This window comes from Ranitomeya imitator, chromosome 2, assembly GCF_032444005.1.
Source record: "Ranitomeya imitator isolate aRanImi1 chromosome 2, aRanImi1.pri, whole genome shotgun sequence".
Classification (NCBI taxonomy): Eukaryota; Metazoa; Chordata; class Amphibia; order Anura; family Dendrobatidae; genus Ranitomeya; species Ranitomeya imitator.
This window is the reverse complement of record NC_091283.1, coordinates 516,857,446-516,878,578: the sequence shown is the minus strand read 5'-3', so window position 1 is coordinate 516,878,578 and position 21,133 is coordinate 516,857,446. Positions and strand designations below refer to the sequence as shown.

At 44.4% G+C, this 21,133-nt stretch overlaps 1 protein-coding gene across 1 annotated transcript in view; it reads right to left on the bottom strand.

Moving 5' to 3' along the window:
• Positions 1 to 4,322: 4,322 nt before the first annotated feature.
• CALCOCO2 (calcium binding and coiled-coil domain 2) overlaps positions 4,323 to 21,133 on the bottom strand; it is a 96,910-nt gene continuing 80,099 nt past the window's right edge. Inside the window, exons 16-18 of the mRNA XM_069751753.1 lie at positions 19,693 to 19,798; positions 12,269 to 12,285; positions 4,323 to 4,581 (exon numbers count right to left, since the gene is read on the bottom strand). Coding sequence (XP_069607854.1) covers positions 4,474 to 4,581; positions 12,269 to 12,285; positions 19,693 to 19,798 — 231 coding nt within the window. The 3' untranslated portion in view covers positions 4,323 to 4,473. The remainder of the gene's footprint in view (positions 4,582 to 12,268; positions 12,286 to 19,692; positions 19,799 to 21,133) is intronic.

Below are 21,133 nucleotides of genomic sequence, written 5' to 3'. Positions count from 1 at the left end.
GTATGTATGAAGTGCTTGCATTATGTTTTTACCAGCAGAGTTGTTCCTGCACAGATATCTGATCGTCTCATGAAAGCGCTTGAACTTGTCAAACTGGACTTATACTAAGGACAGACCCTCAAAGTGTCAAACCTGGAGGCTTAGAAGAAATCCCGTCCTGTGAAGTTGCACGATTCTTCTTAGCCAGTGAGCAACTCTGATTGTTACAGGGTTAAAAACAGTGTTGGTTCCGGAAAACCCCTTTAAATGATTCCCAGCATTTGCTGATTTCTATAATTATAATATTATCGTGGAAAAACTGAAAAATGTTTCAGCTCTTCTTGACAATTCCTCCAATCAGTTAAAGGGACTCTGTCACCTGAATTTGGCGGGACTGGTTTTGGGTCATATGGGCGGAATTTTCGGGTGTTTGATTCACCCTTTCCTTACCTGCTGGCTGCATGCTGGCCGAAATATTGGATTGAAGTTCATTCTCTGTTCTCCGTAGTACACGCCTGCGCAAAGTAATCTTTCCTTGCGCAGGCGTGTACTATGGAAGACAGAGAATGAACTTCAATCCAATATTTCGGCCAGCATGCAGCCAGCAGGTAAGGAAAGGGTGAATCAAACACCCGAAAACTCCGCCCATATGACCCAAAACCAGTCCCGCCAAATTCAGGTGACAGGTTCCCTTTAATCATGCTTACACAAAAACCGCCAGATTGGTTCGAAACGCGTTGATTTTTCTCCCGATATTCTGAGTGGACTTTTTCAATAATGGTTAAATAAGGTTTGAAGGCGTTGGAACTTTTTTTTTTTACTTTTTCCATTTTACTGGCATCTAGTCATTTCTGGTGAGCTGGCTCTTTTTTCAATTTCTTACATATATATTATATATTGTCATGATTTGATCATGCTGGGATGTGCCAACAAGGAAGGAGGATGATAACCATACTGAGCCCAAAGGACATTAGCAATATGGACCAATTCAGATATTGAACGTCAAAAAACATGAAGAAATGAATAGTAATATGCAGACAGCAAAAATAAACACACCAGTATTAATATATAGTTGTATTTATTAAGATATATAATAACTTTATTAAGGAGAATACAATTATGTAAATATAATGTAAAGTTATCATTTCCACCTATTTGCAGCTCATCTCTGCCTAGTGTACAATAACCAGCTGGACATTAATATTGAAGGTCAGTCACACTTTGGAGCATCTTTTCTACATTCCAGAAGAGGAGAAATGTGCATGATTCTGCCTTAGAAAGTATGTTGAAGACAAGGTCTTAAAGAGGGACCTGTCAGCACTATTGAGGTTTGTTTTAGTAAATACGGTACTTGTATTCCCTAGGAAATGTATATAAAAAAAAATAAAAAATTAACCTGGTGTTGCCAGTCTCCTTATTTAAGGGCTGTGTCCCTATTCAGTACAGTAGCGTACAGTATGGTAAGTATCAATTTGACTTTGCCACTGTGTACCCACAATTGACAACACCTACTAGTTCATTTAAAGCACCACTCCACTGTTTTTTTATTTTATTGCAGCACTGGAGTGGTGCGACTAAACTAAGTTCCTTGCACCCCAGTCTTACACTTGCCAGTTTTTCCCAGTGAAACTCCAGTCCCTCACCGAAATCTTGGGACCGCAATTTCTGACTGACAGGAAGTATTGGGCTCAAGCTCTCAATGTAAGTCTATGAGAGCCTCTTTCGGTCCTTGTTCTGGCTCTGACTTACATTGAGTTGTGACTTCCAGATCGCTCCAGCAAACACTGGAGCAATCCAGCAGGTCATAAAACTGCTGGAGACAGTCAGAAGCAGCGCCGGGAACAGATGAAGACAGCGGCTGGTAAGCATGAAACCAGGACCAGGGAACTTAGGAGCAGCACTGCAATAAAGAAAAACACTGGTGTGATGCTCCAATTGCAGATTTTTTGGGAGGAATAAGAGGAACAAATAATGTAGAATTATCAGAAAAGATGCTCCAGAATACCTACTTTATAGTAAATACAAATATTTACTAAGACTGGATCTACTTTGTTGCAACACAAGTTAAGTGGCCAAAGTATGCTGTTCCGATTGCAGGGGTGGGAAATCTTTGACCCGTGGACCGTTTGTGTCTCATTATGACCTTTTCTCTGACCCTAGCGCACATTCTTGGGGATCGCAATGCTTAAGCCGGCAACCACGTCTTGCCAGCCCTTTAAACCCTTTCTTGCAGTATGAGCACATGCAGTGTTCACTACTGAAAACAGGAACACGCACAATGTAGGATTACGTCCTGATGCTGATCTGTGCTAACTTCAGGATGCACTCTGTGGGTAGAGTTAGCACGCAATGCTCTCCTGACGCACAGATGAACACAATAGTAGCAGCCCCCTTATCTCATGTGATGTATGTGCTGCGGCCTCCAGCCCCAAGGTGTGATGTATATGCTCCTGCTCCAGCATCTCCTATGTGAGATATATTCAGCAGTCTTGTCGTCTCCTATGTTATGTATCAAGCAGACCTCCCAGCACTTGAGTTCTACAAAAGTAATACGAGCAGTGATGAATTCCCCACTAATCAACTTACTGTTGAGAAATTTATCACGAAGGGTTGACTGCACTCCACACTGACCTGGAAAAGCAGTTGCGAGTAGCAACATCATCAATACCACCTAACATCACACCTCACCCAAGAGAAGCAGTTCCAGCCATCACATTGGGGTCCATTTAATTAATTGTTGGACCAAACATAGCAGGATCATTTTCAAGTTACTAATTTTGTGCGGCTCTTAAAGGATGGTGCACATATTCATATAAATGACTCTTGGCAGAAAAATTGTTCCCCATCTCTGTGATATAGCATCATGATATAAGTGATAAGCTAGTTAGTGGAATAGTGATATGTAAATCGCAAAAAAAATGAAATCCGTGCTTGCATCCTTGTTATAAATAACTATAGGGAGTCTGAAGGTCTGAAAATGCCCTCCTGTCTCATTAATGGCTGTTCTGCCTTCCACTGCTCTGCCTGTTGAGGGTGGGCTTGCGGCATTCTTATACACCAATACTCAATCTCAAGTCAGTATAAGGAGAGATTTACCTTAGAGAATTATTGAACATATAAACCCTGAGCAACTAAAAAAAGTCACCAGACATGTAGTAAGCCAAATAAAGAATAGTCCACCTCCTTTCAGAAAACATTGGGCTTTAAGGCGTAATTAAACTTTGTGAGTTGTCATACTTAGCAGGCACTTGAATTGCCTGCGGATCAGTGGGGGTCCAGATCCTGGGACCCTCACAAGTGTGCAGCTCAGCAGATAGGAGTGCACACACAGAGGGGTACAGACTCCATATAGAAAGCATAGGCGTTCTATTGAATTCAAACTTTGCACACTCAGACAGGAGCGGTGTGCTCCTGTCTGCTGAGCTTGGCATTTCTCAGGGGGGTTCATTGTGCAATTGACAAAGTTCTCAGGACTTGGGCCCCCCACTGATCGGCAGGCAATTTAAAGGGAACCTGTCACCTGAATTTGGCGAGACAGGTTTGCGTTCATATGGGCGGGGTTTTTGGGTGTTTGATTCACCCTTTCCTTACCCGCTGGCTGCATGCTGGCCACAATATTGGGTTGAAGTTCATGCTGTGTCCTCCGAAGTACACGCCTGCACAAGGCAATCTTGCGCCTTGTGCAGGTGTGTACTTCGGAGGACACAGCATGAGCTTCAGCCCAATATTGTGGCCAGCATGCAGCCAGCGGGTAAGGAAAGGGTGAATCAAACACCCAAAAACCCCGCCCATATGACCGCAAACCTGTCCCGCCAAATTCAGGTGACAGGTTCCCTTTAAGTTCTTGGTAAATATGAAAAATCACAAAGAAAAAGTTTAGCTACTCTTTAAGCTATGTTTAGCTCTAATTAAAAAAATAAAAAATGGATTGCTAATTCACACCAGCTCTGGCTCATCGCCATTGCCCCAGTCTTCATTTGTCTGCAGCGCTGACATGTCAACAGCTCTGCAGCCAATCACAGATCTCAGCGGAGCCACATTGGCTTTATTGACGGCACAAGCTGCTGATCTCAATGATTGGCTGCAATACTGTCGATGCAACAAGCCAGAGAGCTAACGATGCACGCGATGAGGATAGAAATGCCTTTTTGTTTTTTTTACATAGCCACCGCAGCTTAGAACACAGTTTTTCTATAGGGAATAGCCTCTTTAAAGGAGAACTGGCAGAAAACATATCGGCCTAATAAATTTATGTCCTGTGAACTAGATATCTGACAATCTACGGTATTTGATTAGTTTGTATGCAAAACATTAATTCCTGTACACACTTACAAACCGTTTCCACCCTTCTGTTTTTATTTAACACAAATATATTTAGAAAGGATAATTTGTAATTTTTTTCTAACCCAAAATCAGAATACTTCTATAATTAAACCTATTCATCAGGTAAGTGCACAGCCAGAGATACGTGTATGATTATGGTCTGGCTTCCACCTAATCAAAGTGACACAGTACATGATCTTGTAATATTTGATGACTTGAAAACGTTTGATCACACACAGGACATGTCGTTTGCCGTCCTCTTCTAGAACTTGCTCCATGCTGTCAATTAAACGAGAAGATGTGTTATTGAAACGTGCCATCTACCACACCAGCATGCATGGTGCAGAAGAGGTGACGTGCACCCATGGCGTTAATTACAACTGGCAATTTTGTAAATTAATCAGCATTAAAGAAACAAATCCCATGTGGATATTATTTTAACCACTTATTACATGGATTTATTTTTTGTAATTGTGTCAAAAGTGCATGATTTGCAAGCCAAACTGTTTTGATTTCAGAATGTGTGCCAACATATTATTTGGATCCGGATTCCAGCAATGTGTCACTGGTCTGCTTTCTGTAGTTTTGAGAAGTTATTTTATCAATAGAAGATCACGATTAGAGGAATAGCAATCCTGCTGCCAGATAGTCCAACCCTGTCCTCACCACTTATTGGCAGCCTAATGCCTATGCACAGTGTACATAGAAAGCTGCCAATCAGTGGTGTGGGCGGGGTTATACAGAGAATTGGAGATCCGCAGTAGAGAAAACAGTGATTTTATCAAAACTGCTGCACCCAGTAAAGTAAGTAGTACATTGCTAGAATCGGGATTTGTTCCTACATCATGCTGCTCCCAGATGGGGTAACAAAATCCTGGTGACATTCGCATTAAGGGTAATTCCCATCCTATAAAGTGATGATACCATGATGTGCTAATTGTATGCGATCACTTTATGAAATGGGAATAGCCCGTTATATGACACCAGATTTATGCGGTCACAACTGAAAGCAGCATAAAAGTATAAGCAAAGACTGATTTCTGTGGGTCAGTTGCTGGGCTTCTTGCTGTAGTTTTGATAAAACATTGATCTGCTGCAGCTCTGCTAGTCATTTCAGTGATGAGCTTCTGCTAGGTCGTGCTCCATATTCATGAGCTCCAGCTAGCCTGACTTCCAGCACTGATTCAGCTTTATGTCTATAGACCATCTAAGCATAAAACCGCCAATCAATGATGTTTGTAACGTTAGACAGAGCTCACGATTGAGTAGCCTAGCAAATAAATTGGTATTATAAAAACTACAGCATGGAGCTCAATAAGTGATCTAACGCTACAATAAGGGTCTCTGTCCCCATTTTATTCTGCCCTCAGATCGAGAAGCTTAAAGCCTGATAACAGATTTAAAGGAAATTTGTTATCTCATCATTTACACTATGGGTCACATCTGAATCAGAGATGGACCTCCTGATAAGGGACCCAGATTACTAATTGTGTAAAAATCTATCTGGTGTCAATAACCTTACCCATGGGTTACTGGTCAGACATTCATTTGGATGGATGGCATTACTATACATGTAATAATAGGATTTTCTACATGAGACAACTTTAGAGTAATTGTCAAAAAATTGCCCAGTTTAAGAAGTTATACAGTACATGTGTAGTCATATTTAACATAAAGAGTCTGTTAGACTAAGCTGACAGTATAAACTGACTTCTTACTCTTGTAGGGGATATAGGCTGTTATGTAGGCAATCCAGTGACACAGTGTGCCAGCAATCAGAGCACATACAGTGATTTGATAATAACCCAAAAACAATAGAACGAGCTCTGAGACGTGGAATCTCTGTAGACCGCAATACCTGAACCTATCCTAAACACAACTAAAGGCAGCTGTGGATTGCGCCTGTCACTACCTATGCAACTCGGCACAGCCTGAGGAGCTGACTAGCCTGAAGATAGAAAAACAAGCCTGACTTGCCTCAGAGAAATACCCCAAAGGAAAAGGCAGCCCCCCACATATAATGACTGTTAGCAAGATGAAAAGACAAACGTAGGGATGAAATAGATTCAGCAAAGTGAGGCCCGATATTCTAGATAGAGCGAGGATAGCAAAGAGAACTTTGCAGTCTACAAAAAACCCTAAAGCAAAAAACCACGCATAGGGGGCAAAAAGACCCACCGTGCCGAACTAACGGCATGGCGGTGCACCCTTTGCGTCTCAGAGCTTCCAGCAAAAACGAATAGACAAGCTGGACAGAAAAAGTAGCAACAAAAGCAAAGAAACACTTATCTAAGCAGAGCAGCAGGCCACAGGAAAGATCCAGAAGCTCAGGTCCAACACTGGAACATTGACAAGGAGCAAGGAAGACAGAATCAGGTGGAGTTAAATAACAAAGCAGCCAACGAGCTCACCAGAACACCTGAGGGAGGAAGCTCAGAAGCTGCAGTACCACTTGTGACCACAGGAGTGAATTCAGCCACAGAATTCACAACAGTACCCCCCCCTTGAGGAGGGGTCACCGAACCCTCACCAGAGCCCCCAGGCCGACCAGGATGAGCCACATGAAAGGCACGAACAAGATCTGGAGCATGGACATCAGAGGCAAAAACCCAGGAATTATCTTCCTGAGCATAACCCTTCCATTTAACCAGATACTGGAGTTTCCGTCTAGAAACACGAGAATCCAAAATTTTCTCCACAATATACTCCAATTCCCCCTCCACCAAAACCGGGGCAGGAGGTTCAACAGATGGAACCATAGGTGCCACGTATCTCCGCAACAACGACCTATGGAATACATTATGTATGGAAAAGGAGTCTGGGAGGGTCAGACGAAAAGACACAGGATTGAGAATCTCAGAAATCCTATACGGACCAATAAAACGAGGTTTAAATTTAGGAGAGGAAACCTTCATAGGAATATGACGAGAAGATAACCAAACCAGATCCCCAACACGAAGTCGGGGACCCACACGGCGTCTGCGATTAGCGAAAAGTTGAGCCTTCTCCTGGGACAAGGCCAAATTGTCCACTACCTGAGTCCAGATCTGCTGCAACCTGTCCACCACAGAATCCACACCAGGACAGTCCGAAGACTCAACCTGTCCTGAAGAGAAACGAGGATGGAACCCAGAATTGCAGAAAAATGGAGAGACCAAGGTAGCCGAGCTGGCCCGATTATTAAGGGCGAACTCAGCCAACGGCAAAAAGGACACCCAATCATCCTGGTCAGCAGAAACAAAACATCTCAGATATGTCTCCAAGGTCTGATTGGTTCGTTCGGTCTGGCCATTAGTCTGAGGATGGAAAGCCGAGGAAAAAGACAGGTCAATGCCCATCCTGCCACAAAAGGCTCGCCAAAACCTCGAAACAAACTGGGAACCTCTGTCAGAAACAATATTCTCAGGAATGCCATGCAAACGAACCACATGCTGGAAGAACAAAGGCACCAAATCAGAGGAGGAAGGCAATTTAACCAAGGGCACCAGATGGACCATTTTAGAAAAGCGATCACAGACCACCCAAATGACTGACATCTTTTGAGAAACGGGAAGGTCAGAAATGAAATCCATCGAAATATGTGTCCAAGGCCTCTTTGGGACCGGCAAGGGCAAAAGCAACCCACTGGCACGTGAACAGCAGGGCTTAGTCCTAGCACAAATCCCACAGGACTGCACAAAAGTACGTACATCCCGTGACAGAGATGGCCACCAGAAGGATCTAGCCACTAACTCTCTGGTACCAAAGATTCCAGGATGACCAGCCAACACCGAACAATGAAGTTCAGAGATAACTTTAGTAGTCCACCTATCAGGGACGAACAGTTTCTCCGCCGGACAACGATCAGGTTTATTAGCCTGAAATTTTTGCAACACTCGCCGCAAATCAGGGGAGATGGCAGACACAATGACTCCTTCCTTGAGGATACTCGCCGGCTCAGATGAACCCGGAGAGTCGGGCACAAAACTCCTAGACAGAGCATCCGCCTTCACATTTTTAGAGCCCGGAAGGTACGAAATCACAAAATCGAAGCGGGCAAAAAATAACGACCAACGGGCCTGTCTAGGATAGGAGTCTTGGCAGACTCGAGATAAGTAAGGTTCTTATGATCAGTCAATACCACCACGCGATGCTTAGCTCCTTCAAGCCAATGACGCCATTCCTCGAATGCCCACTTCATGGCCAGCAACTCTCGGTTGCCCACATCATAATTACGCTCAGCAGCCGAAAACTTCCTGGAAAAGAAAGCACATGGTTTCAACACTGAGCAACCAGAACCTCTCTGTGACAAAACCGCCCCTGCTCCAATCTCAGAAGCATCAACCTCGACCTGGAACGGAAGAGAAACATCTGGTTGACACAACACAGGGGCAGAACAAAAACGAAGCTTCAACTCCTGAAAAGCTTCCACAGCAGCAGAAGACCAATTAACCAAATCAGCACCCTTCTTGGTCAAATCGGTCAATGGTTTGGCAATGCTAGAAAAATTACAGATGAAGCGACGATAAAAATTAGCAAAGCCCAGGAATTTTTGCAGACTTTTCAGAGATGTCGGCTGAGTCCAATCCTGGATGGCTTGGACCTTAACCGGATCCATCTCGATAGTAGAAGGGGAAAAGATGAACCCCAAAAATGAAACTTTCTGCACACCGAAGAGACACTTTGATCCCTTCACAAACAAAGAATTAGCACGCAGGACCTGGAAAACCATTCTGACCTGCTTCACATGAGAGTCCCAATCATCTGAGAAGATCAAAATGTCATCCAAGTAAACAATCAGGAATTTATCCAGATACTCACGGAAGATGTCATGCATAAAAGACTGAAACACAGATGGAGCATTGGCAAGTCCGAACGGCATCACTAGATACTCAAAATGACCCTCGGGCGTATTAAATGCAGTTTTCCATTCATCTCCTTGCCTGATTCTCACCAGATTATACGCACCACGAAGATCTATCTTAGTGAACCAACTAGCCCCCTTAATCCGAGCAAACAAGTCAGATAACAATGGAAAGCGATACTGAAATTTAACAGTGATCTTATTAAGAAGGCGGTAATCAATACATGGTCTCAGCGAACCATCCTTCTTGGCTACAAAAAAGAACCCTGCTCCCAGTGGTGATGACGATGGGCGAATATGTCCCTTCTCCAGGGATTCCTTCACATAACTGCGCATAGCGGAGTGTTCAGGCACAGATAAATTAAATAATCGACCTTTAGGGAATTTACTACCAGGAATCAAATTGATAGCACAATCACAATCCCTATGCGGAGGTAGGGCATCGGACTTGGGCTCTTCAAATACATCCTGATAATCAGACAAGAACTCTGGGACCTCAGAAGGAGTGGATGACGAAATAGACAAAAATGGAACATCACCATGTACCCCCTGACAACCCCAGCTGGATACCGACATAGAGTTCCAATCCAATACTGGATTATGGGTTTGCAGCCATGGCAACCCCAACACGACCACATCATGCAGATTATGTAGCACCAGAAAGCGAATAACTTCCTTATGTGCAGGAGCCATGCACATGGTCAGCTGGGTCCAGTACTGAGGTTTATTCTTGGCCAAAGGTGTAGCATCAATTCCTCTCAACGGAATAGGACACCGCAAAGGCTCCAAGAAAAACCCACAACGTTTAGCATAATCCAAATCCATCAGATTCAGGGCAGCGCCTGAATCCACAAACGCCATGACAGAATACGATGACAAAGAGCATATCAAGGTAATGGACAGAAGGAATTTGGATTGTACAGTACCAATGACGGCAGACCTATCGAACCGCTTAGTGCGCTTAGGACAATCAGAAATAGCATGAGTGGAATCACCACAGTAGAAACACAGACCATTCAGACGTCTGTGTTCTTGCCGTTCAACTCTGGTCATAGTCCTATCGCACTGCATAAGCTCAGGTTTAATCTTAGACAATACCGCCAAATGGTGCACAGATTTACGCTCGCGCAAGCGTCGACCGATCTGAATGGCCAAAGACATAGACTCATTCAAACCAGCAGGCATAGGAAAACCCACCATGACATCCTTAAGAGCCTCAGAGAGACCCTTTCTGAACAAAGCTGCCAGCGCAGATTCATTCCACAGAGTGAGTACAGACCACTTCCTAAATTTCTGACAATATACTTCTATATCATCCTGACCCTGGCACAAAGCCAGCAAATTTTTCTCAGCCTGATCCACTGAATTAGGCTCATCGTAAAGCAATCCGAGCGCCAGGAAAAACGCATTTACATTACTCAATGCAGGGTCTCCTGGCGCAAGAGAAAATGCCCAGTCCTGAGGGTCGCCGCGCAAAAAAGAAATAATAATCAAAACCTGTTGAATAGGATTACCAGAAGAATGAGGTTTCAAGGCCAGAAATAGCTTACAATTATTTTTGAAATTAAGAAACTTAGTTCTATCACCAAAAAACAAATCAGGAATAGGAATTCTTGGTTCTAACATAGATTTCTGATCAATAGTATCTTGAATCCTTTGTACATTTGTAACGAGATTATCCATTGAAGAGCACAGACCCTGAATATCCATGTCCACACCTGTGTCCTGAAACACCCAAATGTCTAGGGGAAAAAAAAGACTGAACACAGAGCTGAGAAAAAAAAATGATGTCAGAACTTCTTTTTTCCCTCTATTGAGAATCATTAGGTTGGCTCCTTGTACTGTTATGTAGGCAATCCAGTGACACAGTGTGCCAGCAATCAGAGCACATACAGTGATTTGATAATAACCCAAAAACAATAGAACGAGCTCTGAGACGTGGAATCTCTGTAGACCGCAATACCTGAACCTATCCTAAACACAACTAAAGGCAGCTGTGGATTGCGCCTGTCACTACCTATGCAACTCGGCACAGCCTGAGGAGCTGACTAGCCTGAAGATAGAAAAACAAGCCTGACTTGCCTCAGAGAAATACCCCAAAGGAAAAGGCAGCCCCCCACATATAATGACTGTTAGCAAGATGAAAAGACAAACGTAGGGATGAAATAGATTCAGCAAAGTGAGGCCCGATATTCTAGATAGAGCGAGGATAGCAAAGAGAACTTTGCAGTCTACAAAAAACCCTAAAGCAAAAAACCACGCATAGGGGGCAAAAAGACCCACCGTGCCGAACTAACGGCATGGCGGTGCACCCTTTGCGTCTCAGAGCTTCCAGCAAAAACGAATAGACAAGCTGGACAGAAAAAGTAGCAACAAAAGCAAAGAAACACTTATCTAAGCAGAGCAGCAGGCCACAGGAAAGATCCAGAAGCTCAGGTCCAACACTGGAACATTGACAAGGAGCAAGGAAGACAGAATCAGGTGGAGTTAAATAACAAAGCAGCCAACGAGCTCACCAGAACACCTGAGGGAGGAAGCTCAGAAGCTGCAGTACCACTTGTGACCACAGGAGTGAATTCAGCCACAGAATTCACAACAAAAGGCCCTATAAAAATGTGGACTTCTAGAGCTCTAATCACTGCTTCCATTCTGCAGAAATGGAAATTTAATCAAACATGCTAATTAAGGTGTTCTTTGCACCCTTGGTGTGGCTCAGTGCATTGCTCTGCCCACCAGTTTTGCATGTCTCTGCCTCCCTCACTAGTGATGGACAGCACTGGCTTGCCTGAGCCTTCTCTGCAGACAATGCTCACTCCAAGCAAGCCAAAGTGGTCAACCACCAATGAGGGAGGCAGTGGCATGTGAAACCAGTGGGCAGAACACTGAGCCTCTTGCCCACACCAGGGGTGCACGGATCACCCCAATTAGCATGTTTGATTAAACTTTCATTTCTGCAGAGCAGTGGCCGCGATTAGAACACTAAAGATATGACATTTATAGGGACTACATCCTCTACAAGGCTATGTGCTTAGCTATTACTGTACGTTTGGGGTGACAGGATCACATTAATGATTTTATGTGAATTATCTAAAAGCAGCATTAGGGTAAAAATTATTTACTCACCTCACTAGGTATGGTTTCTAAGAAATGGAACATAAAAAAGATCAATAACAGCTAGTTAACAAAATGTGATGTTAAAAAATAAGAGATCTATTCAAACACTGTAGAAATTGAACCTAAATGTTCTCCACCCAAGCATTACTCGACAAACTATGGTCTAGCCACAGTAGACAGGAGCAGGGTCGGACTGGCCTGGCGGGGTATTGGGGAAATCCCCGGTGGGCCCTTGCTGTGTATCAGAAAGATAGAGGAAGGGAAGAGGAAGAAAATAAAGTGTACAGTTTTTAGGGGCATGAGCCCTTTAAAAGCGCAGTATGTGCTGGGGTGCGTGCGCACACAGCGTTCATTGCTTACATGAACTTACATCATTCGCCGGTCTCTGCTAAGTCAGCGGCCATTTTGACATGAACGTGCCAGATCTGTAGAGGATGCCGTGTGGTGCTGGGAGCGCAGACAGGTAAGAGGAAACTTTTTTTATGGATATATGGGTGCTAGGGCAAAGAACCAGGTTTTCATATACGGAGGGGGGCTAGGATGGACATATGGGGGCCAGGACAAGGGACAAGTTTGGATATATGGAAGTGGGGCTAGGATGGATATATGGGGGGCAGGATAAGGGACCAGGTTAAATATATGGGAGCCAAAACAATGGACATATGGGAGTGCCAGCACAAGAGGCATATGGGGGCCAGGATGGATATATGGAAGCCAGGACAAGGGACACATGGGGGGCTAGGATGGATATTTGGGGGGGCAGGGCAAAGGATATATGGGAGCCAGGATGAGGGAGTATATGTAGGTGCAGGATGGATATATGTGGGGCTAGGACTAGGGACATTTGGGTGCTGGGATGGATATGGGGCTAGGATACACATATGGGGGGAGGGGCAGGACAAGAGAAATATGGGGGCCAGGATGAATTTATGGGGTGGGCAGGACAAGGGACATATGGGGGGGAGGCCAGTGGATATCTCGGGGCCAGTCTGCTCAAGATTATTGAACAAAGGGGGCCAGGACGAGGGACTTAATTACTGTTTGGAGGCTAGAATAAGGAACATGCTATATTACTTTATGGTAACAAGTGGGGAACAATTTCTTTAGGGTCCAATTAAGGACATTATTACTACTGTAATGTAATTTACTTTTAGGGAATGGTTTTCCGTGGGGTGAAACAAAATAGGGGTCCTGTTACTGTGCAGGGTGGCACTACGTCGCTTTTTTTCTTCATTTAACAGTGTGGAAGTTGGAGACAAAGTGGAAAATGTGCTCTAAAGCGATCAGCTATAGATAACTTATTTTCTGCAGAGACTAGTCCTGGCTTTAAGTGATGGCGGTCTGTGCTGGATGAAAAACAAAAGGAAAGATGAAAAACTTCAACTACAGACATCACTGGTGAGGCAGTGTATTACATGTACACACACACTATATACAGAGATCCTGTGTTTAATGTCAATGGTGATCCTTGTATTACCTGTGCACAATATACAGAGCTCCTGTGTATAATGTCACTGTATTACCTGTACACTTACACTATACAATGTTTACTATATACAGAGCTCTTGTGAATAATGTCACTGGTGGTAATAAAAGTGTTGTTAGTATCATGGTTTGCATTCATGATCAGTATTGTAGTATTTGGTCACTATCTGGTGGAATATGTAGTGTAGTCATGTTGTGGTGGTATTTCTCCTTGTATGTAGTATTATTTGGTCGCTATGTGCTGTTAATATGTGGTCTGGTCATGGTGTGGCAGTATTTATTCCTTGAAAGGTATTATGCTGTCACTATGTGATCTGGTCATGGTGTGGCAGTATTTGTTCCTTGTATGTGGTATTATTCTGTCACTGTGGTCTGGTCATGGTGTGGCAGTATTTGTTCCTTGTATGTGGTATTATTCTGTCACTATGTGATCTGGTCATGGAGTGGCGGTATTTGTCTATTGTAGGTGGTATTATTCGGTCACTGTAGTCTGGTCATGATGTGTTGGTATTTCTTCCCTGTGGTGTTGGTCTTGGTATAGTGAATTGTGTTTGTGTATGGAGGTCACTTGTTCTCTCTGATATTAATTTGGAAAAGATTCTCTATTTCCATTAGAGGTTAAATACTTGGAACACAGCAGAAGAGGTGCACTTACAGTGGTTCTCCTGTGAAAAAAAGTAATCACCTCTCCACAGGATCAGTGCTAACATATTTGATTGGTGGGAGTCTGACTGTTTGGACCCAATCAGCAGAATGTGGAGCTTTTATCCATATTAGACTGGAGTGGTATTTGTGACTACCACTGATCCATTCGTTCCCTCAGTGACAGCTGCACTTGTTTTTTTCTGGAAGCCCCAAAGAGAATAGAGCTGTGGTCAGACATTCCATTTGCCGCTCCATTTTAAAATGGTGGGGTAGATCGGCTCACTCAGCTGTAGACGGAGGTAGAACACAGGAACTCTGCGGCTTTAAGAGTATGTGCACACGTCAGGATTTCTTGCAGAAATTTTCCTGACAAAAACCAGACATTTCTGCCAGAAATCCGCATGCGTTTTTACTGCAATTTTACCGCATTTTTTACGCTTTTTTTGACGCGTTTTTGGTGCGTTTTTTCCCAAATGCATAGAATAGCGGGAAAAACGCAGAAAATCCGCAAAATTAATGAACATGCTGCTTTTTTTACCGCAATGCGTTTTTTTCCCGGAAAAAAAACGCATCAATGTGCACAAAACATGCAGAAAGCATTCTAAATGATAGGATGCATAATGTATGCGTTTTTAATGAGTTTTTATAGTGTTTTTACCGCGAAAAAACCTGAACGTGTGCACAGAGCCTAAGAACTTCTTTTGGTTTATTGTGGACAGCATAAATCAAGGTAAAACAAATCCAGCCCTCTGGACAAGACAGGAAAACAAAACAAAAGAGTGGCTGGAACACACACAGTTCAGGTTTTAGCATAAACACAAACCACTTTGTGCCTTTCCAGACACTGAACACTGCTGCCTCTGGAAGCTAGCTACTTAAGCCCCAGACCACACCCAGGGGTGGAGAGGAGGTGGACATCCTCCCACCCGCTCTATGGATGTCCACATAAAAGCCAGACAATTATGCAAATAACAACCCCTCACAACACTGTGTGCGGGAGGAAAAACTCTGGGTTTTATATCACCGACGCCATTGGGCGTAGTGAAACACATCGCCCCTCCAGCACTTTACCAGTGACTGTCACATATCCACCCCTCTACCAAAAGCCAGGGGTTTTGGCACCTTCACTCGCTAAGCAGGGGAGTCTGGACAGGGCATCTGTGCTCCCATGCAACTTCCCTGGCCCGTGCTCCACATAAAAAGTATAAAATCCTGGAGCACCAGAAACTACCTAATTACCCTGGCATTCTTCCCCCGCTTTTCCCTCATCCATCACTGGGGCGCATGATCTGACACTAGCCTGAACTTCCTGCTTAACAGGTAGTATCTCAGGGTGTCGATTGCCCACTTGATGGCCAAGCACTCTTTCTCAAAGATGGCATAGTTCTCACAGGAGGAGAGTTTCGTCCCCATATAATTCTTCGGACAACACAGCTCCCACACCGACCTCGGAGGCGTACGTTTGGAGCACAAACTCCCTAGTGAAGTCTGAGGCAACCAAGACTGGCTGTCTGCACAGGACAAGCTTCAACTCCCGGAATGCCATCTCAGCTTCAGAGGACCATTTGACCATCAATGATTTTGTGCCCTTGAGAAGATCTGTCAGGGGGGTGGCTATAATGGCTAAATTTGGGATAAATTAACAATAATATCCCACAATTCTCAGAAACGCCCTAACCTGCTTTTTGGATACCGGCTGAGGCCACTTTTGGATTGCCTCCACCTTGTCTATTTGATGCTTTATCTCGCCCTTTCATATGACGTAGCCCAAGTACTTTGCCTCTTTCCCGCGAGCACACTTCTTTGGGTTTATGGTAAACCTTGCATTCCTCAGTACATTCAGTTCCGCCTGGTACTTCTGCAGGTGACTTCTACCAATTCGGGCTGAAGATCATGATGTCATGGAAGTAAGAAGTGGCGTACTTCTTTTGAGAGCTAGGATCCTGTCCATAGCCCTCTGGAAAGTAGCTGGGGCTCCTTGCAGTCCGAATGGTATCCGAGTATACTAGTATACTGAAAGCACCAGTCAAGTGTACAGAAGGCCGTCTTCTCCTTGGCACTTGGAGACAGGAGAATTTGCCAGTACCCTTTTGTTAGGTTTAGGGGGTGATATATCTGGCTGACCCTAGCCTCTCAATAAGCTCATCGACCCATGGTATCGGATATGCGTCGAACTTGGACATCTCATTGAGCTTCCTGTAATTGTTACAGAAGCGCCACTCTCCAGCCACCAGTCCCAAAATTCCCACCAGAAACTCCCAGTTCAGGAATTTTGACCTCACTGGTCACCATCTTGTCCTCGTCACCAGCCAGGACGGACACACAAGGGGAACTCATCCACCTCTGACTGCGATGGGGTTTCATCGGGGTTGACCTGGCTCCTGTCTGCGTCACTTGGTATCCCCACAAGTCCCAGAAAAGGCTGAAGTCCCGCCCGATTATCACAGGGTGTAGCAAATCTTTGACTACCCCGACCTTATGGGACCCATGGATACAGTCAATGCTTACGTGTTTCCCTGGGATCAACTGGTGGGGGAGTGTGGCCCTAATCAGAGTCACCAAACTCCCTGAGTCTTAGTCCTGACACCAGCACCCCATTTATTGACACGAGACATGTCTGCGGCCCCTCACTGGGCTGATAGGCATAGTAGGAGCAGCATCTCTTCGGGGGACAATGAGCAGCTATATGCCCCGGGCCGTGACATCTCCAGCAAAGCAAGTTTTTACCCATGCCCTTTGACAACCCCTCAGTGACCCCTTGGGATCTAGGATTCACCCCTGTGGTGGCTCTACTATCCCTCTTTTAGGACTCTGGTTCCCGCTGGGTACCCCGTATGGAGATGCACCATTCTCTGGCTTCCTTATGGACCTCTCGACCACCTGGTACCATTCCACTAGGCCCACCAGTTCATCCGCATTCAGGGGATCTCTCTGGGCAGGTCTGTACCGGCCTAGGAAGGGAGTGCACGAATATATCCATGACAACCCGCTCGACCATCTTGGCTGCAGTGTAGGATTCCGGCTTCAAACATTTTTGCAAAAGATGAAGTTAATCAAACATTTGGGATCAAGGCAGTTTGTCCCCATAATACACCCAGTGGTAAACCCTTTGTGCTTCGACTGACAGTTACTCCTGTGCATGCCAAAATTTCAGTTTTTAGTTTGGCATACTCCTGCACATCCCGTAATGCCAAATCAAAATAGGCCTTCTGGGGCTAACCAGTCAGGGGGTAAGCACCTCCGCCCACTGCCCTGGCGGTAGCTTCTCTGCCACCCACTCGAATATAGTCAAAAATGCCTCCACATCAGCACCTGGGATCATTTTTTGCATGGCTCGTCTTACTGCCTTCCAGATGTACGTGAAGTCACCTGGACTTGGGGGAGGGGCTGCCAGCCTTCCATGAACCGCCTCTGCGAGCAAGTCATTCTGCTGATGCTGCTGTTGCATCTGCTGTATAAGTAGCTTAGTGGTCTCCTGTTGGGTCATCTGTTGCTGTGCTTGTACCAGATGTTTGAGCAGGTCCTCTATTTTGCCTGAAGTATGCTGGCTTGTGGCTGCCTTCACCCAGGACATGCAGTACCTCTTGTAGCCGTCACACATGTTCTCTGGGAATGGTGCCCACAATTCTAACACCACCTGAAGTACATAGACTCACTCAGCAGTATACGGAGGTAGACAAGGGAACACTACGGCTTTAAGAACTTCCTTTGGTTTATTGTGGACAGCATAAACCAAGGTATAGTAAAACAAATACAGCCCTGTGGGCAAGACAGAAAAACAAAATAAAATGGTAGCTGGAAGCACAGACCTTCTGAGAGCGGGGTTCCTCCCGCTCACCGCTAGCAAAACACATACGGTTCTAGCATAAATACAAACCACTTCTCTGTAGTTTTCCTCTCCAGACACTGAACACTGCTGCCTTTGGAGGCCAGCTACTTAAGCTCTAGATCACACCCTGGGGTGGAGATAAGGTGGACATCCTCTCACCCACTCGATGGCTGTCCACATAAAAACCAGCGCATTATGCAAAAAAACCCTCACAACACTTAGTGTGCTGGAGGAAAAACTCTTATATCACTGACACTATTAGGTGTAGTGAAACATATCTCCCCTCCTGCACTTTACCAGTGACTTTGTAACAATGGGGATAAGTGTCCTGTCAGGAATAAAACTTACCAATTCTTCTGATCATTGCAGTTTCTAATAGTCAGACCTAAACAATCACTTATCCTGTGGATCGGTGATAACTTGTTTTAATCAAAGAACCACTTTAATGTAAACTACCATAATTGTACATCCCAGTCATACTATATGCACAGTAGACGTGCAGAAGCCGCTTGTGTTTTACAGTCAATGCTCCACTATAACGGCTAAGAGATATTTGCATATAGCTGCAGAGTGGACCCCTAGGGTCAATTCCCCCTGTGGGCCCCAAACCCCAGTCCGACCCTGGACAGGAGGAACATTTTCTATTGATTTTTCACAACAAAAGTTATACACCAAGGTAAAAGGTGACACACAAATTGTTGTATATCTATCTTATGGAATACAATCAAGACAAAAGTTTAAGGAAAGGTTAATAAAAAAAAAATATTACACAAGAATTAAATAAGACCTGTCACTTGCCATAAGTATGTAATTTTTACCTGGTGGAAATGCTGCTGTTCGCCTGAATCTGAATTGATTTTTCTTTTGTTTGTGTGCCTTCAATTCATGAGATATGACCCCATTTTCCATGCATATAAACCTAGCCTCTATATCCAAGTGAGAATGTTAATCAACTGTTCTCTGTGGATGTTTCATGAGGGACACGTCCAGTTGACTAAACAGAATGGATTTACATATTGCCTTATAGTAGGAATGGTGAAGCACAGGAACAAAAAACAACCCTAGGTTTAGGTATGCATTTATACCAGTTGTTTTTAAGTACATATTTATAGCAAGTAACAGGTCCTCTATAGGCCTGAGCTTTGGCACCATAGCGAAAAGGCTCATTGTAGTATATCCCCATGAATGACGTAGATAAAACGTTAAAAGGGAAGCACACACATCAAGGAGCTGCTTTTAAACTAAAAGGGGTTGTCCGGTCTAAAATGAAAAGTCTGCAGTCACTGTGACTGCAGACTTGTGAATCCTTCCAGCGCCTTCACTGTGCGCCAGGAACACCAGTCAAGTATGCAATATACATACTCCCAGGCATATCCCGTCTAGTCGGCGCGGCTGCTGTGACTGCAGACCTGTCGGTTTAGACTGGACAATTCCTTTAAATATAAAATCATCTAGAAAGACATAAATAGGATACCTTCATATGGATTCCCAAACATCAAGTCTCGGTCCAGGGTCATGGAAGACTTGGGTGCTCTATCTAACAAGTGACAGTGGAGTTCATCTATTGCATTACGATCTTTCTAGAAATAAATATACATGTGATTTAATAAAAGAGTTTATGCAAATATATACCCATTCAGAATTTTCTATATGTCTGCATTAATCTGACCTAAAATTATATTGGATTTTCACACAAGTCCTAAAAGTAGATGAAGAAACAAATAAAAGGATTAAATAAAATAATTGAGTTTGTCAATTTTAACAGTAAGGAAAATGATCCAATATCACGTCTGAGTGGCATAAGTATGAGAGCTTTGACGCTTAGCAAATAATTTGAAGATGGAATTTGAATTTGGTGTTTTCAATCATTGAAATGACATCAAATGTGAGTGGGCGACCTGTTTTATTTAAAGTATAGCAATCTATGAAAGCCTGATCTTCACAACACATGTTCGTGGAACTGTATCATGGCATAAACAATGGAGATTTCCGAAGACCTTAGACGCAGACTTGGTTGACATTCAGAGTGGAAGAGGATACAAAATCAGTTCTACCTAAATCAGTCACATATGGTGCACAAATGGCGGCGCGATAGATCGGCAAGCGATTCATGATACTGCGCATGCGCCGAAGCCATTTTGCTGCAGCCACATTTTTCTTTCCTCCAGCAAATGGTGGTGGTGCATGTGCAGTAGCATCTATCATTTGCCAATAGATGATGCTGCGCGAGTGCCGCCATTTTGCTCCAGCCAAATATTCCCCCCCCCCCCCCTTCTCAACACAATGGAACTTCCAGCACTTTCACAGTAGCATCTGTTGGTAAAAAGATCGACATTACTGCACAGGCACCTAACTAAATGAACTGTTTTGAAACAATTTTTCTTTCTGTAGCCCCTGAGGGCTGCCATGTTAATTGGCTCGTGTGTAAGTGTCTGAGCATGACATTTACACACCTCTAATACGGCAACCACTGGTCATAGGAGACTGCGGTCAGTGTCCGACCACATCTCCTACACTGTGGCTACCTCCAGCTGTGATCTGGGCATTCTCCCCCTAGGCTGCCTAGTCCACAGCTGTGGGAGGAGTCGGACGTCATTTCTTTGAAGCCAGCAGCTACCCTGCAAGCTAAAACTTCCCCCTGTCACCACTCACAGTGCTCAGGGCGAGCAGTGACAGAAGGTGTCAGGATGTGATGAAATTAAGTATTGACGGCGGCGAGTGAGTGGTGATCAGCAGCCCGACGTTGTACTACTGTCAGGCTACTGCGCTGTTCCTACTGTTGGAGACTTCTTCCTACATTGAGAACAGCATGGTAGCCTGGGGTTTCTGGTGCAATACTAGGCAACTGATCACTGTCAGGGTTTAGACCACAGCAGTGTAATCATCATGTTGCTGTGCTCTGAACACTGACTGAG